The 26309-nt window shown below is 46.0% G+C and overlaps 1 protein-coding gene across 2 annotated transcripts; it reads right to left on the bottom strand.

Moving 5' to 3' along the window:
* Nucleotides 1–6385: 6385 nt before the first annotated feature.
* LOC130492800 (myosin light polypeptide 6) lies at nt 6386–19914 on the bottom strand. Of its 2 annotated transcripts, XM_056866589.1 has the most exons (7): nt 19895–19914; nt 19618–19645; nt 12172–12315; nt 11533–11706; nt 10804–10881; nt 9997–10036; nt 6401–6470 (listed from the first exon to the last, which is right to left on the bottom strand). In XM_056866589.1, exons 1-6 carry the CDS (start codon nt 19895–19897, stop codon nt 10008–10010), a joined length of 456 nt encoding a protein of 151 aa, XP_056722567.1. In that variant the 5' UTR covers nt 19898–19914; the 3' UTR covers nt 6401–6470; nt 9997–10007. The 2 variants fall into 2 exon arrangements, with proteins under 2 accessions (XP_056722575.1, XP_056722567.1); XM_056866597.1 differs by lacking the exon at nt 9997–10036 and having other exon boundaries at nt 6386–6470.
* Nucleotides 19915–26309: the final 6395 nt, after the last annotated feature.

Raw genomic sequence — 26309 nt, 5'->3', positions numbered from 1 at the left:
GGAACTGTAGCAGCCATGGTGGATGTGAAGTGCTGGCCACGCTTAATATGAATGGCTGTGTTGCTGTTTTAGGGAAGCTGGGCTGTCCTTATTGAGTGCCCCAGACACCCACGAATTTTGCAGTACAATGCACCAGTCCATAGTTACAATTGTTTGGCAGTTGAATCTGGAATGCTTTCTTCTCCTTGTCCCTCTGCCTCTGAAAACCACTCAATCCCACTCCCTTTCAGACACACATGCAACAGGCAGTTGCTTTATTTGGTGCTGTTACTTCTGGGCTAGGCATTCTCCCATATTAGGCTTCCTGCAGATGCCGTGTGTGTGTGTGGGAGGGAGAGGAGCCTTCCAGTCTGTTCGTGAAAGCAAATAAGCCAAGTTTGGCAGGGGCATGAAGTTTTTTAAAAGGAAGACTCCTCCCATATATTCCTGCTTAACTAAAACAAATTCAGTATAAGAAATAAGCTGCTGAAGTCACAAATGTTTCCAAGAATGGTTATCAGGGCTTTGGATTTTTATACCTTGGCCCTGTTCAGCATTTGTGTGGGAGACCACCAGGAATACGAGGGTCAATACACAGAGACAGGCAATGGGAAACCACCTCTGAACGTCTCTGGCCTTGAAAACCCTATGGGGTTACCATAAGTCAGCTGCGACTTCACGGCAAAAAAGGGCAGGGAGAGGACCAGGAAATGTTCAAAGGGCTTGAAGTTCTTTCTCCAGAAATTGAAATTAACCAATCTCCTACTAATGTGAGACTCTCCTATAAATCTCCTACTAATGTGAGATTCACTAGGCCGGAGACTCTCTTGACATAGCAAATTCAACAGTGATGAAATTTTGTCTCAGAAAAGAGAAATACAACTTAGAACCTCTGCTGATCCTTTCTCACTCTCACACTTTACTCTGCTCTGGTTAGACCTCACCTAGAGTATTGTGTACAGTTTTGGGCGCCACAATTTAAGAAGGATGTAGACAAGCTGGAACGTGTCCAGAGGAGGGCAACAAAGATGGTGAGGGGTCTGGAGACCAAGTCCTATGAGGAAAGGTTGAAGGAGCTGGGTATGTTTAGCCTGAAGAGGAGAAGGCTGAGAGGGAATATGATAACCATCTTCAAGTACTTGAAGGGCTGTCATATAGAGGAGGGTGCTGAGTTGTTTTCTGTTACCCCAGAAGGTCGGACCAGAACCAATGGGTTGAAATTAAATCAAGAGAGTTTCCATCTAGACATTAGGAAGAATTTTCTAACTGTTAGAGCGGTTCCTCAGTGGAACAGGCTTCCTTGGGAGGTGGTGAGCTCTCCTTCTCTGGAGGTTTTTAAGAAGAGGTTGTATGGCCATCTGCCAGCAATGCTGATTCTATGATCTTAGGCAGATGATGAGAGGGAGGGCATCTTGGCCATCTTCTGGACATGGAGTGGGGATCACGGGGTGTAGGGGGGGGGTGGTTGTGGGTTTCCTGCATTGTGCAGGGGGTTGGACTAGATGACCCTGGTGGTCCCTTCCAGTTCTATTATTCTATGATTCTATTGTTTGTGACAACTTCAGTTTTACATGTGTTTTAGCTGTTAAAGTTTACAGTGATATGGTTATGAGTTATGGAGTTTTTCAGTCTTAGTTAATGTTGATTCTATGTTGACACTGAGTTAGCTTAGTTATGAAATTGAGGCAATTCTAATCAAGGACACAGGAAGAGGAAATCAGATCCTGCCTCCCTGGGCAACTGATAGGAATCACCCGTCTTTCAAGATGCCCTCCTGCCTCAGAGAAGGAACCTTCACGGTAAGTCCAAGGTTCGTTTTGTGGCAGCTTTAAATAGTATACCATCTGCCAGTGCTTGGTCTCATAGGTTTAAAGCCCTGCTCCAAAGAAAGATAGCCATATTCATTTCAAAGTCAAAACTGCACTTAACCCTCTGGCTAGTGCTGCATGCAAGCATACTCTCTAGTTCAGGCCATTACATTTGCTTTCATTGATGGCAAGAGACTACATTTTTCATCAACATTGTCAGTTTTTGCCAGCTGTTTTCAATCACAGCATCCCATCAAGATGAGTTTCTGCTCCCTCAGTGTTTTCTTAATAAGATCCTGTAAATGGAGACCATAAACATAAGAAAAGCAATGCTAGATCAGACCAAAGTCCATCAAGTCCAAGGAAGCCCACAAACAAGATGACTGCAGCGGCATCCTGCCTATGTTTTACATCACCTAATATAACCCATTACTATGTATGGGTGTGAAAGCTGGACACTGAAGAAAGTTGATAGGAAGAAAGTAGATTCCTTTGAAATATGGTGTTGGAGGAGAGTGTTATGGATGCCGTGGACTGCCAAAAAAACAAATCAGTGGTAGGTAGGTACAGATTTATTGTATATAGCCAAAGACCATTACAATCAAGTAGACACAATCAAATCAAATTCAACAAGAAAGGAGTTAAAATCAAGTACAAAAATAAATTTAAATCAAATGTAAATGTTGTCCGGCTTAACTGCAATGTTGGCTCGAATTTTCCTAGCCGCCAGGGCAAAAAGAGACATATTGTAAGTAACAGCAGAGTCAGTATTGGACAGGAGAAAAGAAAGCTTCTCCTAGTCACTAAAACAGCGGATCTTGGATAAAAAGGAGACAAGAAATTTAGATCTGGGTTCATGGTACAAAGAACAATACAACACGTAATGGGGGAGGTCCTCGAGTTCTGAGGATCCGCAAATTCATAAGCAAGAGGCTATCAGGATTTGGGCATAGTGTCCGGCTAACATGGCTGTTGGCATAGTCTGAAATCTTATTGATGTAAAAGTGGCTCTGAGCTTGAATGCAGAAATATTGGATAGGTAGGGGGCTCTTTCATGGTTCCTATTCAACAGTATAAACCAGGGCGAAAATTTAGACTGGAAGATCATCTGGCCATCGGATGCGGCATCACACCTGAATACCCAATCCTGCATGGTAAAACCCAGGATAGGAACACCCTGTGAGTCATTCATGATGGAATAGCGAATGAGAATGTTGTTATAAAATGTTGACCAAGCCCCGTCATTTGAGAGCATCGCCTCAGAGCTAAGATGGCCAAGTATGTTGGAAACTTTATGATGCTCTCTGTGGTATTTTAGCAGGGAAACATGCACGCGGGCTCGTATAGGGGGTAAGCCAAGTTCTGTCCGCATCAGAACTGCAGGGGTTCCTTTAGGTAAATCAGTGGATTATAGATCAAATCAATCCTGAACTGACCCTAGAAGCTAAAATGACTAAACTGAGGCTATCGTATTTTGGTCACATTATGAGAAGACGAGTCACTGGAAAAGACCATCATGCTAGGAAAAGTTGAGGGCAGCAGGAAAAGAGGAAGACCCAACAAGAGATGGAATGACTCAATAAAGGAAGACACAGGCCTCAGTTTGCAAGATCTGAGCAAGGCTGTCAAAGATAGGTCATTTTGGAGGACTTTGATTCATAGGGTCACCATGAGTTGGAAGCGATGACGGCACTTAACACACACAATATAATAGGCATGCTCCTCTGATAATGTAGAGAATAGGTATGCATCATGACTAGTATTCAGTTTGACTAGTAGCCATGGATAGCCCTATCCTCCATGAACATGTCCACTCCTCTCTTGAAGCCTTCCAAGTTGGCAGCCATCCCCACATCCTGGAGCAAGAAGTTCCACAATACAACTCTACGTTGTGTGAAGAAATACTTCCTTTTGTTTTGAATCTCTCATCCTCCAGTTTCAGCAGATGACCCTGCTTTCAAGTATTATGAGACAGGAGGGAGAAAAGCTTCTCCCTGCTCATTCTCTCCATACCATGTGTAATTTTATAGACCTCTTATCATGTCTCCCGTTAACTGTCTTCTTTCCAAGCTAAACAGCCCTAAGTGGTTTAACCACTCCTTATAGGGCAGTTGCTCTGGCCCCCTTATCATTTTGGTTGCTCTTTTCTGCACCACCTCAAGCTCTACAATATCCCTTTTTAGGCGTGGTGACCAGAACTGTACACAGTGTTCCAAGTGTGGCCTCACCATAGATTTGTACAAGGGCAGTATTCTCTATTGTTGAATTATAGCCAGTGTGGAATTTATCTTTTTCACAGCAGCGGCACACTGAATTGACATCTTCATGAAGCTATCCACTACCAACATCCCTTTCTTGGTCTGCTGCTGCCAGCACAAATCCCATCAGTGTATATGTGAAGCTGGGATTTTTTGCCTCAATATGCATCACTTTATGCTTGCTCACATTGAAACTCATTTGCCATGTTAATGCCCATTCCTCCAGTTTGGAGAGATCCTTTAAGAGCTCTTCACAGTCCGTTTTTGTTTTAACCACCCTAAATAATTTGGTATTACTGGCAAACTTGGCCATCTCACCGTTCACCCCCAGCTCCAGGTCACTGATGAACAGGTTGAAAAGCACCGGTCCCAACACAGATCCCCGAGGGTTACCCAGATTTCAGGATACTTCCCTTTTTAGACATCCTTCCAGGGACTAGGGCTCATGCCTCTTTGGCTGCTTTGCTTGCTATGACAGATCTCCAAGACTTCTTTAAAGTGGCAACCTGGTCCTTCCACCCATGTTCCTCTGGCATTGCCTTGTAGATGTGGATTCCAGGGGGGAAGCTGCTATTTGGAAAGTTGTTTTTTAATTTGGTGACAAGCCCACACCTGCCTCCATAGTGAGCTTGCTATTCTCCCATGTGGGACAGCACTGAAGACACAATTGTTCATCTAGTGTCTTTTGTGCAGGCCCACATCCCTCCCTCATTTCCCCACTGCGGGCTACTGTTTAATGACTGTTGTGCTCTTCCATGGCGGCAAAGGGAGCGCTTCCTCCCCCCTCTGTCACATGACTGTTGGGCAGGAAGCTGGCTCACTCTCGGCCTGGGACAGGGGATGGAGAGCGCTCCAGGTGCTCTGAAGCTTCTGAAAGCTTTCTAATCAGTTCTGTGCGACTGGCCCACACAAGCGCAGTTCCCATGCATGCCTGCACTGAAGACACTTGATAAACAGTTACAGGTAAGTGCAACTTTGCAAAAACTGAAAGTTCAAACAGAGCTGGACTTCCAACCTGGATATCCAGGTAATTGAAATCTCCCATGACCACTGTGTCCCATCTTTTTGAGAACTTTGTAATCTGGTCAAGGAGTCTCTCATCTCATCTGCCTGGTTTGGAGGTCTATAGCAGACACCCCCCCCCCCAATAACATCACTATTATTTCTTACTCTTTTTTTTACCCAGACTCTCGACTGAACTTCTATGCTCAGATTCATGTATTTCCTCACAAGTGTACACATCCTTGACATATGCTACTCCTCCACCCTTACTTGTCTATCCCTTTTAAACAATCCTAATATTCCTACTGTGAGTGTCATCCCATCAAGTTTCAGTGATGCCTATTAGGTCATAGTCCCCTTCCTGTATTAGGACTTCCAGTTCCTCCTGCTTGTTTCCCATACTCTGCGCATTAGTGTAGAGACATCAGAATCCATGGTTTATATGCCCAGAGGGTTTAGCTTTTGGCCTTATCCATGAGCTGTTTCCTTACATATACATTCCTCACGCTAAAGGCTCGGGCCTCTGACAATGAGGAACCCTACACAGTTCAAGGCTCACCCAGCAAAAAGCAGGGCTTTGCCCCAGGCAAAGCAGACTTTCCCCAATCAACAGCAATCAGCTACAACCCAAGCAAAAGAGACACACAAACGACCCTTACTCAAACAGGCACAACTCTACAGCAGGCTATACTCATCCACACACCCTCAAACAATGTCCTCCCACACAGTAACCTCAACTAATTCCCCCCAGCAGTTATGGAAAGGAAAAAAATAAGATCACATGCGAGCCAGCTGAAAAACTACTAGGATCTAATCCTACAGCAGTTAACTAGCTTGATGTTCAATTTTATTGGATAGGTGGTGGCAGTCTTTCAGAACAAGATAAAAAATGTATAGGAAATGTTATGTATCACACAAACAGCAAGTGGAATTTTTGTTCAGAAAACTCTAGAAGCCTATTCCACAGCTATTTCCATGGCTCCAGGTAGTCCTCTTCTAAGTAACACTTGAACCTAGTTTCATGTTTTCAAAAAAATTCTGCTTGCAACTCGGTAAACTCCAGCTGCTTCTTTAGTAAAGAAATACCATGCAATGCTAGCAAGACGCTTTAAGAATAGTTTATTGAAGCAATCGAGAGGGAGAAAATGCTGAACATTTCTGGAAATAAACAGCACTGCAAGACAAGACAAGCGGCCACTGGATCGCTTCTGGGCACTTCAACGTGGACTGAGGAGCACCCTTTTTTCAGAGAATGTTTCTGCCTCCTGCCAAGGGCAAAACCATTAGGGTGGAGAAGAAACCAAAGAGTGTTTTCAACACATAGCTTAGAAAGGCACAAAAATATTAAGAAGAAATTGAAGGAGAACTTTCACAGGAGAGGCCAGCAGAGGTGTTCAGCCGCTCAGAACCATCCGCACCAACTCTGTGGAGAAAAACGATGGATCAGAAAGCAGAACTCAAAAACCCCAGAGCATTATGGGCTAGGCTAATCCTACTGAGAGGAACCTACCAGCACATGGGGATTCAAGGCTTGCAGGGAACTTAGAAGCTTGAGGAAGGATGTCTTCCCACCAATCAGCATGACTAAAATAATTTTCTAGAGGCAGAGGACCTGTAACAGCTTTTGCAGCTGCACACCATACTATGGACAGGCATTTCAAATAGCAGAAAACAAGCTTGCTCCTGCCTGCCGGGCTGCAGAATACAGCATAGTGGTCAAGTGACATAAGCTTAAACATATATTTTTGTATATTTTGGAAGGCTTCTTTTAATGCCTTTTGTCCAAAAAACAACAACAAGCAGACACCAAAACATTAACATCCCTCCAATGGTATTCTGATTAAAAAGAGTCACCTCCCAAGAGAGCCAGTATCACAGATCACAGCACATAACTTTCCCCTGTACCAACATACTGTGGAGTTCTAACTATAACCCAATCCCAAAACCACCCCATACTCAATAAAAAGAACCCCTTCTTCTGAACACAAGCAATTAAAAAACCAGACAGACAAAGAAAACAAAAAGGCAACATGGGCAAAAGGGATTAAGGCTGTTTCTACAACTAATTTGCCAGGCATTAGAATTCTGGAGTCCATCCTACGAAGATGCTCTGCTTTCTGCAGAGAGGAAAGTAGCTGTAGAGATGCTCAGCTACAGTAAAGAAGGGACTTGGCTCTCTGACTGAGCCTACCTAAGAAGAGAGAAGGGGGGGGGGAAAGAAAGAGGCAGGCAGCAGCCACAGCACAGGCCCCTAAAGAAAGACTGTCCAATTAACCTTCAGTTCAGGAGGAAGTTTAGTCAGCTGATGGCAAGATGAAGGCTGTAAGAGCTTACTGTTAGCCCACAGCCACCATTTTTCTCACAGGAGAATCCACAGTGAGCTACCAGATCCTCTTCCAATTAAGTTTTACCAAAATTATTTGTGGCATGTCACAGAACACAGATGCAACTCTCACAGCCATGCTGGTTGAAGCATGCTACAGTCAAGACTGCATGAGTTCTGCATGGACTTTGCATCCTGAAAGACACCCTTTCCTTCTGTCTCATCTACTTTTTCTGTTTCTCCCTCTGGCAGAATCTGCCCCTCCCCTACCTTCAATATTCCCTTTTGATCATTTTTGTTCCTCCTTCCTCTTTTTACCTTTAGTCTGTCTCTCCAAGGCTTGGAATCCTCAATATTGGCTGCAGGTTGCCTAGCAACCTCTAAAATGGTCACTGGGATCTCACATATAGCCTTATAAATCCTCAGTGGCATATTTTTCTTAAAGAAGCAGACATTACTTTGATTCTGTTTTCTAACCCTCAACGTATTTTTCCCATTTAATATTTTTGTGCAATCCTGGGGCTTTCTCTAGGCTTGTAGAAAAGTCTCCCTAGTCTGTCCCTGGATTCATTGTGTGAATTTCCCTCCACACACACACTATAGGTTGGTTCAGAATTAAAGACAACTGTTGGAAAAAAGCTGTGTATAAAAGGAGACCCAGAGAAGAAATAACTGGGCAGAGCTATCTTGCCTGGCAGAGCTCAGAGTTTCACCTTCTCCACCCACACCTCTACCTATGGTAGTACACTTAAATATATCTTTGGAGAATTTTAGCACTTAAAAAAGTTCTGGGTATTTTAAGGAATATTATGAGACAGCAATTGAGATGGATTTTTTTTTAATATTTAGGGTTAGTTTCAAGTAGGCTTTGTGTTTCTGTAATTTTTTTAAAGTAGGATTTTGATTTTAAAGTCGTTTTGTAACCATGGTTTACAAAAATAATCCTGTACATGGCTTTGGGTGCCACTTGAGCAGCAGAGATGAAATACAGAGTTTTAGAAAAAGCCTTAGTTCAGTGCCTTTAATAGCTCCACTAGCTAGAACAGAGGACTTTAACTACCACTACCCTTCTCAGCAAATTATGCTGAGAAACAGATTAATTTGGGGAGGGGGGTGAACAAGCACTACAAACTCATCATCTGAAGCAGTACATGAAAACTAGGTCTGACCTAAGCCATGAGCGGAATTAAGTGTGACACCGATGCCTCTATGCAATAGGGATGAGCACACATGGGGACTATAGCCAAGAAGCCACCAACCCTAGTTTTAGCCCAGCACAAACTTTGACAGCAGTTGTCAGGATGGCTCACATCATACTCTGCTCATACACACAGGCCACAGTGGCCTCTACAGACAACTGCCTCTTTTTCTCACACCTGCACAGATCCTGGCTATTCCAGAAGCAGCCACAGCTATTCCCATGAACCCAGCAGCTGGACACAATCAGGGGAGAGACCATTGATACCTGTGCAGCCCAGCAGTCAGCATACATGTGGTATCAATGGCCAGCACCAGAGACTGATAACCTTGAGCAGCTGCTAAGGGGCATACCCCAGCAGGAGGGCTACTGCCAGTTACCTGAGCCCTGTGGATCATCTGCTCTTTTGGGAGAGAGAGCAAGCAATGACTGAGCAAGGAGAAAGAACAGGACTGGGGCCAGGGCTCCAAATAGTACTGAGAGTATTTTGGGTAGGATTGTCTAGAAAAGCACCAGTTAATAGGTCTTCACTTTCACCAAATGAGGAAGGTGGTGGCATGAATGTTCCCTCTTGGCTGCAATGGCCACTCAAATGTATGTTGCAATGTTGGACGACTGCATGATACAGACGCAGTCTCTTGGCCCTCACTTCTGCTAAGGCCTGGTCTAAACGTTTCACTTAGAAAACCCCAGGTGTTGTTTTCACATGACGTACTTCTTTGTTGGTAAAAGTTACCAACTGCGTATGGCATGTTGAATTGTTAGCATGCTACCACAAGAATTCCTCAGTGATCTGACACTATCATTTTGTGCCTGTAATATTTTGCAGCTTGCTCTATGGTCACAGGTGACATCATGTATCCACTTGGGCATTTATTTCAATCCCAAACTGTCTGAAAGAATACAGACCATCCAGCTTCTGTGTGTACTGGAACTTGAACTTCCCTTAAAAAGTTATTTATTCAATGTGAAACCTCTTTGGAGTTCCAGGAAAGAGAAACATCCCATTGCAATGCCCACCACAATGCACATTATCATCAGCAAGCATGGCAAGAATTCATGGCATCTATTACAGCACTAGTCAGTATTGTGGCAAGTGTAATGTTTCGATCTGGCCTCTGATGTGCCTAGAAAAAGCTGCTTCCCCTCACACTGCCACCAACCTCCCTACCCTGACCACTGCAAGGTTACAAAGGCACAGTCTTGCTTTAACCAGTCAGAGCTGCCTCATCCCCCCAGCCACCCTTGCTTGGATTACTTAGAGAGTCAGCTACATGCAGAGACATGCTTGAAGATTGGAGGAAACAAAAGATATTGGACAAAAAAAGGATGGAAGGGAAAAAATGAGTGCAAACCAAAGTCTTCCTTTTTATGTCAACAAAAAAGGAGGCTGTTAAAAAATATAAGGTAGGTTTGGAGGAGGCGTACCCCATTCGAATTCACCCTGACAAGATGTGTCTCACAAATGCTGTAGAAAGGAAGAAAGATCAAAATTGATCAAGCAGATGAACAAACAAAACCAGACACATGGAACATCACTGACACCACCCCATTGAGGCAGACAGCGCATCATTTCTAGCTCATGTTATTGCATTGCTAGGATGTCGTGATCTTTGTGGTATTTATCTTCATGACATCCCCAAGACAGACATGTACGCCACAATGTTCATGTATTTTTTTACATGGAACCTTTGGCTCAGTGACATTCAGAACAGCTTGACTTCAACAACAGGGCATCAATTCCTATGACATAGTAGCATTGGCATTAAGCTTTCTTCTGGTCTGTGGACTCTCCTTACACACAACACTAAGTATTAGCCCATGTGACTTCTCAAGATAGAAAACTGGTGCCATTTACATGTTTGAAAAGGAGCTACACGACAAGCTGCAAGAGCGGGATCAGGGATAAGACAGGTGTGCCTGAACATCAGCTCCTCCCCTCCATAAGCCAAGCCCAGCCACCTTCTCAAATGCCAGTGAGAACATGCAATGCGCTGGGACTTTAAACAGGGCCATGTGCCGTGTGTTCTCTGCAGGGAAAGGCAGATGGCCTCCTGCTATATCTAATAGCACCTCCCGAGCCCACCTTTCTCCATTCCGCTACCAAATTTCTTCATCCTCTGCACAGAGGTACATTTCTCCCAAATAAGAGGCAGACCCCCAAGCCCATTGGACGGGAGAGATTAATATTCAATGCACATCAGAGAATATGCTCTGAGTATCCCCATCCCTCACCTTCATAGTTAATGCACCCATTGCTGTCTTCGTGGCCGGCTACCAGCATCTCCACTTCTTCTTCAGTCATTTTCTCCCCTGCAGGAAACACAGGCTGATTTAAGGAGGCTTACCATTACAGGGAAAGAAATCTAGGTCACGTTGCAAAAACACCTTGGGAAAATGTATTGGATGGATGGGAGGGAGGCTTTATTTAAGTGAAGGCTTTTCAAACCATCCCTCCCTTCTGCAGAATATGGAAGCAGAATGTAGATTCTGTCACTTTAGAAAACTTGGGAGAAGACACATGGGTTCTCCATGTTCAATGCAATGTGGGAGCAGCTCCATGCCCAACAGAAATTGTCCCAAATCTGGGATTAGGAGGCAAAGCTCACGACTACGGAAAAAGCTGGCCACTTTAGGCACCCATTTGGCAAATGCCATTGAAGGGACCAACCAGCTCAGCCACTCCAGCTATGCCTCAGCAATGCTGGTACTCCCAGACCACATCATGCTGCACCCCAAAACAGGAAGATATTCAGAATCCTGGGAACTTCATGGCATCTAGTAAGTGAAGAGCTTGGATTCTGCCATTGTAAGAAGAGATCATTCCCTCTTTTTTTAATCACAAGCAGCTTTTAAAAGCTGTTGGGGGGAGCAACAGGGCCAAGCAGGATGATTTCAGTTGACAGGTTTACATTGACAGGTCAAGAAACAACTTGAATGCAAGCAACTATAATCCAGCCATACCTAGAGTGACAAGAACGTGGCGTATCTCCGCTCCCATGACAGTGCCATTTCCCTCTTTGTCGAAGACCCTCAGCCCCTCTACATAATCCTCAAAGCAGCCCTGATCCTTGTTCTTTGCAATGGTTTGCATCATGGGCAGGAACTGCTCGAAGCTTAGAGTTTTCACATTCATTTCTAAAGAAAGCGCAAAGGGGAGGAGAGAAGGTAATCCATAGAAAAGCATAGTGCTGTAGACGCAACAAATTCATACATTTGCTCACAGTATGTTCTGCTAGAGTTGACACTGGATAACCCACTGATGAAACACAAGTAATGCTCAGCACTTCTTCGGGCTTTAGAGATTCCACAAGGGATCACACACTTTTAAGACTAAAGACTAGAAGTTTTTCCTCAAAAGAATACACTAGGTTTTTCAAATTGCTGACTTCTGCACCCAAGATTCCAAAGCTTGCATGGTTCAATTGCCAAATGCAAACAGCCTTCATTAAAGCCACTGCTTTGCCATATACACATTCTATTTGCAGAGATGCTGTCTTTGGATTATAGATTTTAGCATACAGGAAACCAGCACCCTCTGAAAAAACACCCATCCACACACACAAAGGACCACAGGACCGCTTCAGTACATGAGCCACTCACCATCACTCTTAGGGTTCCCCAGAACTTTCATGACCTCTGCATTGGTGGGATTCTGGCCCAGGGCCCGCATCACATCCCCACACTGGCTGTACAGGATCTTGCCATCTCCAGTTCTGTCAAAGAGTTGGAAAGCTTCCTTGAACTCTGCAGAGTCACAGTAAGAAAAAAGAGGTAAGATCTAAAGCAACACAGAGCTCAAAGACAACTACCATTTCATTCATGTGCCTGACAAATGGTGGCTTAAAACCATTGGTTTTTCTGACACTCCACAGCAAGGGTGAATTGACTCCAGTCTCAAACAGTGCTGTTTTTAAAAATAAAAACTAGAATCCCTGCTGTCCCACGACTACTTTTTATGTTTACAAAACAAGACCGTGTACTCAGGATCTTTTCGCACCTAAGGCATCAGTGTTAAGTGACCCTGATTTTGCAACTCTTGTTTAAGAACAGAAAGGTTGCTTTACTAGATCTGACCAAGGCCCACCTAGCCCAGCACTCTTTGCAAGAATCTTGACAGCCAGTGGGTGCTGTATGGCCCACCAAGTAGACCATGGCTGACCTTCTGCCTGCCCCTACTGTAGAGTCAGGGTCGAATGGCAAAGTACCCAGCAGACCAAAGAAGAAACAATGTACCTGCTGGAGAAACTAGATCCCATGTGCTCTGCAACCACTTTCCTCAGTAAACTCCAATCCTATCTGGGCAGCAGAGGGCTGGATGAGTTGTCTGTCCCATATCGAGGTCAGAGCATCAGTAAACTGACCTCCGTAGCCCTGTTTTTCCACTACTTGGCACCCAACTTGGCTCATGTATGACCATCAACTAATTAAATGTGGGACTCCCCAAAAGCAACAGGAGCCCTTCCCCAGTTCCCGCTAACCTTGCTGTATTCTGTATATTCCAGGCACGTGAAGTTTCTGAACACACTTCCAAATAAATCAACTGATCCAACCGTCAGTGGGAGCAGCTGTCTGGTGTTTGCCTCTATACGAATGTACTTTCTCACCGTTTTGCTACCTGTGGGCCCTTAAACTACACTGCAAGCCCAGGCATTTATTCCAAATAGCACCCCACACTTTGTTTTTGGTCCAGTTCCAGGCTCAAGGGGGCGTGGCACCAGGCAGACTTAGCCTTTTTTTGGTAAGAATTTGGTAAGATTTTTTCCCCCCTGAAGGAGGACAGTGGCTAAAGTACACAGCTTGGATCTAGAGCAGGGGGGTCAAACTCATTTGTGAGGAGGGCCGGATATAACATAAATGTCTCTTGGTCAGGCTGACTATGTGTACCAAATAAATCAATACCATAAAATGTAATGCCAGGTACTGGAGATACGAACTTTATAGAAGACACAGGCAAAGTCAATTAAAGATATTGTTTTTTACTTAAAACACAAAACAAGTTTACAGCAATAACATTCTTACACGATTTTCTTTTATTTAACAGTCTTATTGTTATTGTTTTAAGTATGTTTGTATTTAAAATAAAAAATACTATCATTAATTGGCTTTGCCTGTGCCTTCCATAGAGTTAGTATCTCCAGTACCTGGCATTAAATTTTAAACTGGGGGGGGGGCTGCCTTGGCTGGTGAGCCCACAGCTGACTCGCCAGCCCAGATCTAGACTGGGGTGTGTGTGTGGCTGCCTAGAATGGTGAGCTCGCAGCAAGCTCGCCAGCCCAGATTTGGACGGGGTGGTGGTGTCCAGAAACGCAGGTAGACAGAAAGAGGGAGAGAGGGAGAGGGGGAGAGGGGGGAGAGAGAGAGAGAGAGAGAGAGAGAGAGAGAGAGAGAGAGAGAGAGAGAGAGAGAGAGAGAGAAAATGAAACAGATATGAGAGAAAGGAAGAGAGAGGTAAAGAATAGGAGAGAAAGAGGAAGAGAGAAAGAAACAGGGATAAAGAAAGAGAATGAAGGAGAGGGAGAAAAAGACAAAGAGGGATGGGGAGGGTAGGACAGGCTCATGGGGCATTGTGGCCCTGCTGCGCCCAGAAAGGGACGGGGGTTGCTGGGTGGGTGAACGAGGTCTGAGTAGCCTCACTGCACCCAGGAAGGGAAGGGGGTTGCTGGCTGGGCACATGAGGCCACTCGGGCCTCGCTGTGCCTGGAAACCCATAAAGGGAGGAGGGAGTGGGGGCTGGCCGCCTTGGCTCGTGGGCCAAACAAAAGCCCTCCGGGGACCGGAACCGGCCCGGGGGCCGCATGATTGACACCCCTGATGTAAAGAGATATTAATTTCTCCCAGATTCCCTGGATGGCATCAGCCAGGTCACTCACTGCCTGCAGTTCCCTTATCTGGCAAAGGGGAACAGTAACTCCCAAAGCAACCCAACCTTTTATACAGTACTTTTAATATGTCAACAGTAGGCAATAAGCTTCAAAAATGTGAAGTGTACAGGAACAGGGATCAAACTACCCATTCACCCCTTACGTTTAAATCTGTGGTTCCTCAAAAGAGGCCTTGGACCTTTCTTTTAAAGGAAGATATAGAAAGTGCAAAGGAAGGGAACAGCTTGGAAGTGTTACAGAAAGGAAGAGCCTGGAAGAAGTACTGAACATCAGGAGGCAGCACAAAAGAGTACCGCAAAACATACAAAGGGCCTAAGCAACAATTCTGAGAATACTTCTTCAGGCTAGTAACTTCATACAAGGTTGTTTTGAAAGAGACTGTCCCACCCACCTCAAGTGGTACAGGAGAAAAGATTGTTCAAAGGTTTATGAGAGGATTCAAACCATTTATACTCAAGAGCCGCCTCTTCCCCCAACTCCCCCCCCCAAATAATAGATATCTAACCAGCCTGTTATCAGATATCAAGAGATATAATATAGCTGACAAGGACACAGTTTTGTTTCCTCTCCAAGCACGATTCAGTTTCTCCAGGTACAGAGTTCAGGAAACCGGATCCTTAAAAGTAACCAGATCAGCCTGATGTGTGTGTGTGTGTGGGGGGGGGGATTTTCTACTTTCAGCATCTTCAAAACAAACTGATTTCCCCCGCCCTCAATTTCTACCAACTTCATCCTATGTGACTACACTATCCAAAACTATTTTGGAAAGGGCATGAGAGAATAAAGACTTAAAAACATTGTTGGTGGTTTTGCGCAAAGCTAAAGAAATGCCGGAGCATAATCATATCACAAATTGAATTAGTCACTGGATATTTAATCTCTGGATCCATTCACATTGTTATTAGATCATCTAGATGCGAACTCCATGCCACATCTGAGAAGGAAGTAGATATCATTATTGTTGACAGCAGCAAAGTTTCCAATAGAGCCTGAGATGGAAATATAAACAAATATCTCCTATCAAACAATGGTGGTGTGAGATCCTTCTACCAGACAAAATGCCACCACGATTAAAAACAGCAAATAGACCTATTTCCTCTACTAACTTCTTACTCAGATTGTTGTCTTTACTCAGTTATGTTGAAATGGGAATGAAAATGCTTATTTAAGACATCAAGGGAGATCAAGAGCTTCTGTACACTGCAAGTCCACTTTGTCAGATGCTGAAGGGCAGTAATTTGCATTTTAAAGAGGAATCTTCACCTTAAGGAGGACAAATTCTGCCATCATGTTTTAGAATAAAAGGAACAGCCACAGTTCCTATTGAGACATTGGTTATTAAGTCTTTGCCTTTGTTTTGCTGCGGCCAATTCCATTAATTGCCTTCAATTAGTCTGAGGGTAGCAATTTGGAGATCCTTGATGGAATGTCAAGGAAGGTTAAAATGCTCAACCACCGGATTGTTGGTGTTCTTGCACTGTGTGCCAGATCTGTGAAATGTCAGTTCTCTCTAAATAGCGACAGGTCTGGCCCACTTAAGACTGCTGCAGAACCTATTGAGAAGATATCCTGTCACAAAATGTTTTTAGAGCTACTCAAGTAGAAGCCTTGGATATTTTAGATTGCATTGTTAGGTCTTATAACAATGTTCTCAGTGTTACAAACAAGTACCGGTTATGCCTTTTATTGTGGCAAGGTCTCATGTCTTGGTGGTAGTATCCTGTAATAATTGGATTGCCCACAAGCAGAGGTTTCAAACTCAATCAGCTGTCTGTAGGTTATCATGGGTCTTCTACCAAATGCTTCTCTCAGCAGGTCACCTCTCTCAAGGATGAGTTGTAGGTGATTCACTTTGGTACATTTAACTTGGTGGCCTAATTTAAAAGAGAGAGTCCTGCAGAACAAAGCCGCGTATGACACAGTACGCAAGTTGTTTTCAAGGAGTAATTCTGGCCTTTGCCATTTGTTCACGATTCTAGACCAGCAGTTCAAAAAAGGAAGACGACCTTCCAAACCTTCAATCACTTTCTATAGCAAAGGCTGGACTTATTTTGCTTCAGTAAAATCCTGTGTTGGAAGTCTGGGGCAGGGGTGCATGACAGGGTGCCCAGAGCGGAGAGGGAACGCCTCGTCTGCTCACACAACTCCTTTCAGAGAGGTTTGAAGTAGCAACAGGCAGCGGCTGAACTAGGTTGGGTTACAAGATACGGAGGAGGAAGGGATTCCCACTATTAAGACCCATGCCAGATCATCTAGAACTAAAACACCATATCCCTTGGTGTCTGCAGTAACATTTTATAATAAAGAGTTAATACACTGTTTATTTAACACATAGCTGGGGAAAGAGATGATAGATAAGTACCAATTTCTCTCATGGTGATTTCAGCCTGTTCTAATCTGAGAACTGATGTCTTCACTCTGCTCCTGCACATATCACATCTTCTTACAAACACATGAAGCGGCTGTCTACAGGTCAGCCTGGACCTATGAGCATGAGGTGCGACCCCTCCCTTCCTTTAGAAACGTTCCCCCTCAGGCTAAAGTTTTAGCTGATACCAAATGCCAACTGCAAATGCCAACTGTCAACTGCAAACAAACTCCTCTGTGCCGAACAATTACACCAGGCATTAAGTCACATCTCTGTATTTTTTAAGTGCCCAGTGCTACAGAATCAATGGCTTTTTCCCTGCCCTAACCTGATGTGGAAAAACATCAAAATGGATTTTTGTTCTATTTTAGATCCCAGACTAGGAGGTATCTCTAAAAGGGCAACCAAGGCTTTTCATAAGGAGAGCCAGTTCAAGGTATTTCATCATCCCAGTAGAAGTACATCCATCACCTCCTGGGTCTACACCACCATAGTGTTGGTGCAGGGCTTGAATTACCCTGAACAGCAATAGCAGTGGCTGCTGCAAACAGCTGGGAGCAAGCTGAGCCCCTGCAGAGCATCAGCTCCCTCCTCTCAGTGCTGCTCCAGCAATCACTTGGGCGGCACTGGCCAGAGAACTAGCCCTGAAAATGAGAGCCCGTGGGCAGCTTACAGCACCACCCTAGGTAGCTTCACTCAGATGCAAGTCTCCCTGTATTCAACGCAAGTTGTGCCTAGGATTGCACTAACAATACTCAGTCAAAGTCAAGCCATCACAGTACAGGCTTTGAGCTCTGTATCTTCCACAATACTGCCCAGTTTTGAACAGATGTCCTTTTGAGGCAGTTTTGGCTGTTACACTGCTATGACATTTCAAACCCCCAGATTTGGTGGAAAGTGCTAATATGGCCATTACTTCTTCAGACAATGTGTCTGGAAGCTGGAAGTTTGCCCTTAGAGTCTGATCATTAAAAAAAAAAACATACAAAATATTTCTTAAAACTATAATCCATTTGACTGCACAGTGTGTTATGTGCATAAGAACCCTGGCGGAAGGAGCCCCGTGGCGCAGAGTGTTAAGCTAGAGTACTGCAGTCAAAAGCTCTGCTCACGACCTGAGTTCGATCCCGATGGAAGTCGGTTTTAGGTATCCGGCTCAAGGTTGACTCAGCCTTCCATCCTTCCGAGGTCGGTGAAATGAGGACCCAGCTTGCTGGGGGTAAAGGGAAGACGACTGGGGAAGGCACTGGCAAACCACCCCGTAAACAAAGTCTGCCTAGGAAACGTCGGGATGTGACGTCACCCCATGGGTCAGGAATGACCCGGTGCTTGCACAGGGGACCCTTTACCTTTACCCTGGCGGAATCAAACTTTAAAGACTAGGAAAGCTCTCGACTACTGTTAAGCGCAAGCATGCACAACCATTACAACTAATGGGAAGCTCTCACTATAATAACAATAATTAAATAAATTTCATTCGCGGCTAATATGCCAGATAAAACAGCAACTGACAGCTCTCACTTTTTATTTCAGCGGGGATTTGGCAAGCACTTGCAACAGAATTTGACGCCTATGGCGGCTGCCTTGAAGACACCCTGGCTAAGGAATCCCTCCTTTCCGTCCCAAGGCCTGGGATCCGGGCTGGAATGCACCCCCGCCGCGGCTCCCAACCCTGCCTCGCTCGGCAATGAGATTCTTGCCCATATAAGGAAGTCGAAGGAGAACAGGAGCCTGCGCGCCCCTATTTGCCCATTTCTGAAACGGGGGTGGGGAGGGGGGCGTCTGCTTCGGTGCGGGCCCCAAGCTGACGGCACCGCTCCTCCCACCGCGACCCAGGGCGGAAACGCGAGGGCGCTTAAGCCTCCTTTCTCCCTGTTCCAGCCAGGATGCAGCCGGGATCGAACGCGCGAACGTTCTTCCCTGTTCCAGCCAGGGTTTAGCCAGGATCGAACGCACGTTCGTGCGTTCGATCCTGGCTAAACCCTGGCTGGAACAAGGAAGAACGTTCGCGCGTTCGATCCTGGCTGGAACAGGGAAGAACGTTCGCGCGTTCGAACGTTCGATCCCGGCTGGAACAGGGAAGAACGTTCGTGCGTTCGATCCAAGAACGTTCGTGCGTTCGATCCAAGAACGTTCGCGCGTTCGATCCCGGCTGAACCCTGGCTGGAACAGGGAAGAAAGGAGGCTCGAGCGACCGCGCGTTTCCGCCCTGGGTTGTGAAACTGAGAATGGAGGCCACAGGCTAAACCGGGTGGGTCCTTTCCGGCGGTTTCCAACCAGGAAATACATCACGCATGAGCCATGCAAGGGAGCCACACGAATTTCCGTGCAGAAGGGTTGGGTACGGTGCGGACGAGCTGGGGGGGGGGGGCGGGACGGGGACGCGCGCCACTCAAACCCAAACTAGCTGGAAGACCTGATTATGCAGTCAACGCGGAACTCCATAGGGATTTGGGGGTGGGGAGAAAACCGACACATTAAGCAAAGGAGCCGAGAAAGGGGTTAGAAGAAAGGGAGCCATTCACCGTTTCACACAGACTCACCATCCAGTGGCTGCAATCAAGAGATGGGAGTGGGGGAAGACAGGAGTGGCTAGAAAAGTCAGAGGAAGGAGACAGGAGCGTAAATCCAACCGGCCTTTAAGCGGATTTAGGACTCGGGATGATTAAGTCTCGAACTAGAGGAACGAGGCCCGGCTCCGTTATTCGGGACCCGCAGCCCCCTCCCCTTGGGCCCCTGATCCAGCCCACGTCCCCAGCTTCCCAAATGCGAGGGAGGGCGTCAAGAGCACCTTACCAGCGGTCTGATCTTCCGTGAAGTCGCACTGTGGGCAACAAACAGAACCAAAAGGAAGCCGGTTAGCCGTGCAAAAGGAAGCCAGTCGAGCAACATGGCTGAGGCACACAAACTCTCTCTCTCTCTCTCTCTCAAGGTCCACGTTACAAGGAGCAGTCTGCAATTGTAGCTGCGCCACGGGGTGTTGCTAATCCCTCTCCGGCTCCCTAAAAGGCCGCCAGCCACCGCGAGCCTCCCCCCCAAACCCGCAGCCCAAAGAGACCGCGCAAGCACCCACCATTATTGCTGTTCCGTGAGTTCCTCTTTGCAGCAAACTGATGCCTCCTTCCTGCCTGCCTGCCTTCCGCCCCAAGCGTGTGCGGGCTCTGGCTGGCGCTGAGGTCACCGCACATACATTCAAAGCCTATTGGCTGGTGCACCAATACAGAGGTGGAGATAAAGCGAGCTCGCGCGGCGGACGCTCCGCTCATCGCTCCTAGATTATTCAGGAGGAGAGGAGTTTCCCACCACCCTTCCCGGCGCGTGGAAACTGCGCGAAGGATCGATTCGAGTGCGTCTCCCGTGGGTGTTGAGATGGCTGGGCCGTTGCGTGGCATCACAGAAAATATAGGGTTATTTTCTTTATTGTAAGCAACGTTTTTGGCCTAGTTTCCCGGTAGTTGAAGAGGAAGCTAGTTAGAGTTGTTTGCTCTTCTTTTTCTTTAATATTTACTAAAATGGAAGGCTAGGTTCATTTCCAGGTATGCCATAAAAAGGAGTCAGGTGTACAAGTTACAGCTGTGCTCAATAATAGCCTTTCTGTATGTAAAAGTGAGGGGGTTGCCTTAAGTTCATAGTCATCTTTCTTTTTTATTAGATTTTGTGCAACATGATACAATGAACACAATAAATACACATTTATACAAACTGAATTCCAGTGAATTAAGTGGATTATAATTGAACAAGCAGGCACCTGCAATGACTTGCAGGCTGCATCTCATCCCCCTAAGGTTGTCAACCTCCAGGTACTAGCTGGAGATCTCCTGGTATTACAACTGATCTCCAGCTAATAGAGATCAGTTCACCTGGAGAAAATGGCCGCTTTAGCAATTGGACTCTATGGCTTTGAAGTTATTCCCCAAACCCTGCCCTCCTCTGGCTCCACCCCAAAAACCTCCCCCCTGCAACCCTACATCCCCCTCCCCCACTATTTCCGCTTTCCATTTCCTGAAAGCCCACATAGCCTCTCCCCTTGTCCTGCTTAATTCTTCCCTTCCCCCACTCTAACAGCCAATCTACCTTTATCTGTTCCTCTGCCTTAAGCACACGCACCCACCCCCCCCCCACAGTTGCCTGGGAAGACTGGCCTAGCTGTGTGGTGATGGGCACCTCCGGCAGGCCCACTTATATGGTCAGGCATCCTCAAGGACTTGTGAGGGGGGCACTTCCTCACTTTCCCCTGTATCTATCTCCCTGCACTATTTCTTCTTTTCTTCCTTCTGGCAACCCCCATATCATGTCCCAATTTCCACATTCTTTCCTTAGCCCAGGGGTGGGGAACCTTTTTCCTGCCAAGGGCCATTTGCTAATTTATAACATCATTCAGGGGCCATAACCAAGTGTAGATCTCCCGGCATGGGGGGGGGGGAGAGGCTAGGGATGCCAGGTCTCCAACCTGGAGGTTGGCAACCACAGGGGAGGCCATGCAGAGAAGGCCTGGAGAGCACCCCTGCTCCCCCAGCCCTCCCCCCTCCCAGGCAGGAGGGCAGCCAGCGGTGGGCACCGAGCAAACGAGTCGCCAGGGGGGGCGCAGCCAGCAGCTGATCTGCAGGGGAGGAAGGAAGGAAAACAGAGAAATGGAGGGGGAGAAAAGGACGGGAGGAGACAGACAAAGAAAGAGACAAGGGGGAGAAAGGAGAAATAGTGACAGAAAAAGAGGAAGAAAAGAGAGAAAAGCCCCCCACACACACACCCGCTGGCCCCGTGCAACCAGGCCCCAGGCTCCCCGCCTCCTCCAACACACACAATGCAGCACACGCAGCCCCTCGCATCCGGGCCCCAGCCTCCACGCCCTCCCACCTCCACACCCTGAGTTCAAAAAAGGCCCTCCAAGCCCAATTGGCTCCCGCGCGCATGTTCCACAGTGTGCCGCGGCATTCCTACACGCCGCAACTGTAGGGGTAGCCTTGGGGGAAGCGTCCCTCCCCCTCCCCCCTCCTCTCGCCGACCAACAGTTGACGAGAGGCGGTCCAAAGGGTGCCACAGCGCCCCCGCCAGCTGGGGCCCCAGGAACACCCTCGGGGAGGGCAGCGCTGTGTTGCGCCTCCGCAGCTGGGCCCTGGAGCTCCCGAGGGCCACTGAAAATGTCCTTGGGGGGCGCATATGGCCCCCGGGCTGGACGTTCCCCATCCCGGCCTTAGCCATTCATCATCCTAGCTTTTTCCTGTCTTCATAAGAACATAAGAAAAGCCCTGCTGGACCAGACCAAGGCCCATCAAGTCCAGCAGTCTGTTCACACAGTGGCCAACCAGGGGCCTCTAGGAAGCCCCCAAACAAGACAACTGCAGCAGCACCATCCTACCTGCGTTCCACTGCACCCAAAATAATAGGCCTGCTCCTCTGATACTAGAGAGAACAGGTATGCAGCATGACTAGTATCCATTCTAACTAGTAGCCACGAATACCCCTTTCCTCCATGAACATGTCCACTCCCCTCTTAAAGCCTTCCAAGTTGGCAGCCATCACCACATTTTGGGGCACGGAGTTCCACCATTTAACCATGTGTTGTGTGAAAAAATACTTCCTTTTATCTGTTTTGAATCTCTCACCCTCCAGCTTCAGCGGATGACCCCGTATTCTAGTATTGTGGGAGAGGGAGAAAAACTTCTCCCTGTCCACTCTCTCCAAACCATGCATAATTTTATAGACCTCTATCATGTCTCCCCTTAACCGCCTTCTTTCCAAGCTAAACAGCCCTAAGCGTTTTAACCGCTCCTCACAGGGCAGTTCCATCTTCCATCTTCAGCTATATTTATTATTTCTTTACTTCATTTATACCCCTTCATTCTCCACAGTGGGGATCAAAGCAGCTTACATTATACTCCTGTCCTCCTTTTTAATCCTCACAACATCCCTGTGAAGTAAGTTAGGTTGAAAGCATGTGACTTACCTAAAATCACCCAGTCAGCTTCCACAGCAAGATGGGGATTCGAACCTGGGCCTCCCAGGCCCTACTCTGAAACTCTAACTGCTACACCACACTGGTTTTCATAGGGCGGCTGCTATTGAACAGTAGCAAGAAGCTATGCCTAGTGGATTCATGCAAATTGGGTAGTATAAAGTCACTCAGTAGTTGCTGCCAGGCCCAGGGCTGCCAACTTCTAGGTGGGACCTGGAGATCTCTCTGAATTACAACAGAGATATGTCCCCCTGGAGAAAATGGCTGCTTTGAAGGGTGGGCATTATGTCCAGTAGAGGCCCCCTCCCCAAACGCTGCCCTCCTCACACTGCACCCCCTGAAAAATCTAAGAATTTCCCAACCCTCGCCAGGCCTGGCCCCAAAAAGAGCCCTGCAAAGGACCCTGCCGCCTCCCCCTGCCTTTAATTGACTGGAACTCAGCATAGAATGCTGTGGTTGTTTAGCAACAGCCACTGAGGGAACCAGTTCATTAAAGCTACATGTGCCTCTTTCGTCATTTTGGAGTTTTAAAAAAATAAACCCAAATGTATTTTATTTTAGATTTCATATTTTTCTTCCTCCTGGGGCATTTATCAGATTTGTGGAAAGATCTGTTCTCCTTTCACAGTTCTCATGTCCAGATTTAAGTATCCTCATATTTAGCTAACTTCACTATTAGAATGTTAGACACATATCGCATCTGAACTCAGTGGTCATTTATGCAGCGGAAATTTGGGTTTGGTTTGCTGCACGGTTTTCTGCTCCGAATTCTCAAACATCAAATGCATGAGGGTCCCCCCCCTCAACAGTTCCAGGAGTACTGTGTGATTAATTAGGCATCCCCTGTGAATCATGAAGCTTCTGAGTCCCTCCCCCTGAAAACACAGCCTTGTTGTACTTTACTTGGAGGGGGCAGATCCGCTCTTAAAGGGACTGCGTGTGCTTTTGCTGGGTATTCCTCCCCACCTTTCTTCAACAGCTCCTTGCCGGGAGTTGCCTTCCAACTTTTGCAGCCTTCCTCAGTGCCTTCCAGCACATTTCATGAAGGTTTAACTCCCTCTTTTGTGCTTTGCTTTGAGGGAAGAGGTTGGAGGGAGGGACAGATACGTGAGAGGGAGAAACCAAAATGGGCGTGGGGAGAGAAACCCGAAGTTAAGAGCTATGCATGGAAATAGGGGGGATTTGCATTGCTCTTGCCTAGAAGCAGTATTTAAATTTATCTGAAAACAGGATCTAGAACTGCTGGGGAAGAAGTGGCCAGAGTGAAGTCACACTTGAAGGTTGGTAAAATCATGAATAATGCAAAGGAAGCCTCAAAGCAGTCCAGCAGGGACTGCGAACTAAATATCCCTGCATAAATGGCCAGTGAGATAAGTGGCCTAAAATCAATCTATTCATAGGAGATCATTATAATCTAAATAAAATTAACTAGTTCCACTTTTGCTGATTCTTTTGGTTTAATTTTGTCCCAATATATAATAAAGGAGGACTAAATTAGTATATTTATGTTGTGACTGTCTATCCCCTCCCAAAACCTTTTATATGCAGAGATTTTCCCTTGAGCATTGAATACCATATTTTCCTTAACCATTTATCTATTTTGGGTGCTTTTTCTTGTGTCTGTACCTGTGCAATTAACATTCTTGCAGCAGTGAACAAATTCACTATTAAATAAATCGAATTAGATGTTACACTTTTTGGCATAACATTCAAAAGTGCAATTCCAGGATCCCATTGTAATTTTATATACAACATTTCACTCACTAATTTGAATATCTTATTCTAAAATGCCTTTATAATTGGGCATTGTTACCAAACCTGAATAAAAGATCCCGCATGCCCTTTACATCTCCAACATGTAGAAAAGATCAAGATTCTAGTAGCACCTTGAAGATTAACAAAATTTCTGGCAGGGTATGAGCTTTTGTGAGTCACAGCTCGCCTCTTCAGATACTTCTTCAGCAGGACTGGGTGCAGTGGGACTGCATCCATGTCTATTGCTCCCACCATCATGACTCATGAAAGCTCATACCCTGCCAGAAATTTTATTAGCCTTTAAGGTGATACTGGGCTCTTGGTCTTCTCTACAGCTACAAACTAACATGGCTGCCCATCAGGATCTACCAACATAGATTTGATACTGAAGATAATATTTTCATTAATCTATCTGGTGTCAAATTGAACTGGTATGTGAGTTTAAGAATACTCTCCCTTATTGTGACATTCATTGAATTTTTAAATAACTTTATGAAGATTATGAAGAGCACACACATAGCTATCATAGGAGATACAGATATAAGGAAAATGAAAATAAACATGTCTAGCTACGTTACAATACAAGACAGTTACCTTAGATGGGGCAAACACACCCCAAACCTCCCTACTGCCCCCTGACAGAGGAGGATGGGTCCCACAGGTCACAGAATCTGGGTGAATTGTTTGAATGCAGAACGAAGGAAGATTCCACCTTTTAAAACTCCATGGGTGGTGACCTCGGAGGGAATTACACTAGAAAATGGTGGATGAACAAAGGATAAATCCAATTTCAGTACTTCTCAGCTACAGATTGCTTTCTCCTGAAGGTTTTTTTTTTTCTTTTTTGCTAGAAGCAGCAGCCAATTGGATTTTAATAGATGCATTTGTATAAAACAAGGTATTTGGCCTTGACTGGAATACCAATGTAATCCTAAGCAAAGTTATACCACTGAAGCTTGAAGAGTGTAGGCAGATTGTGAGAGGGAGGGTTGGAGCGGATAAACCCATAAGTGCTTGGGGTCTTATGGCCTTTTCTTATATGCCCAGGGTAATGCTGATCACCCCTTGAGGGTCAGGAAGGAACTTTCCTCCAGGTCAGATTGGCCCAGGGATCCTGGAGGGTTTTTTGCCTTCCTTTAGGCATAGAGCAGGGGTCACTGGGGGAGTGAGGGGTGGGTAGCTGTAAATTTCCTACATTGTGCAGGGGACTGGACTAGATGACCCTTAGGATCTCTTCCAGCTTTGTGTTTCTACTTAGGACTGCACGACAGGATAAGTGCATGGGTGGCACACATAGAAGAAGATCGACATTGTTACCTAGGCAAAGTTATACCTTTCCAAGTCTATTGTAGTCAATGCGCTTAGAAGAGTTTAACTCTGCTTAGAATTACATTGACAAACACCTGTGCCTTTTAGTATTTTTTCATGGACTTTTATTCTAAATTGCTGATCTCGGTGTAATTCCAAACTCAACAGATCCTGGGCTTCTCTGTGCTTTCCAAAACTATTTAGACTGCTCTGGCAGTCTCAAGAGAAGCCGATCATTGCATTCACTCTGGCACAAGGAAGCTGATGGTGGACTAAGACTGGAAACAATTGAAAACCAAAGACTTTATTGTCCAGGAAAAAGGAGTGGTGTTTGTAGAAACAAAAGACACGAGGAGTGTTATTTCTCACAGAGGCTGTAATAGTGATTGGTGCCCTCTTCTGGTTCTGTGGGTGATTGTGGTTGATATCTCCCCCCCCCCCCTTGCCATTTTCTTTGCGGCCAGTACTGGGA

Source organism: Euleptes europaea, chromosome 1, assembly GCF_029931775.1.
Source record: "Euleptes europaea isolate rEulEur1 chromosome 1, rEulEur1.hap1, whole genome shotgun sequence".
NCBI classification, from domain to species: domain Eukaryota; kingdom Metazoa; phylum Chordata; class Lepidosauria; order Squamata; family Sphaerodactylidae; genus Euleptes; species Euleptes europaea.
Note: the sequence above shows the minus strand (reverse complement) of the source record. Positions and strands in the feature narration are given on the sequence as shown.

Excerpts from the sequence above, each read along its gene's own strand:
- LOC130492800 (XM_056866597.1), bottom strand. Across the intron at positions 10,882-11,532 it reads CCACGTTCTTGTCACTCTAG|GGGAGAAAATGACTGAAGAA; the intron begins GTATGGCTGGAT and ends TGTTTCCTGCAG. Across the intron at positions 6,471-10,803 it reads TGGGTGCATTAACTATGAAG|AGTTGGTGCGGATGGTTCTG; the intron begins GTGAGGGATGGG and ends TTTTCTCCACAG.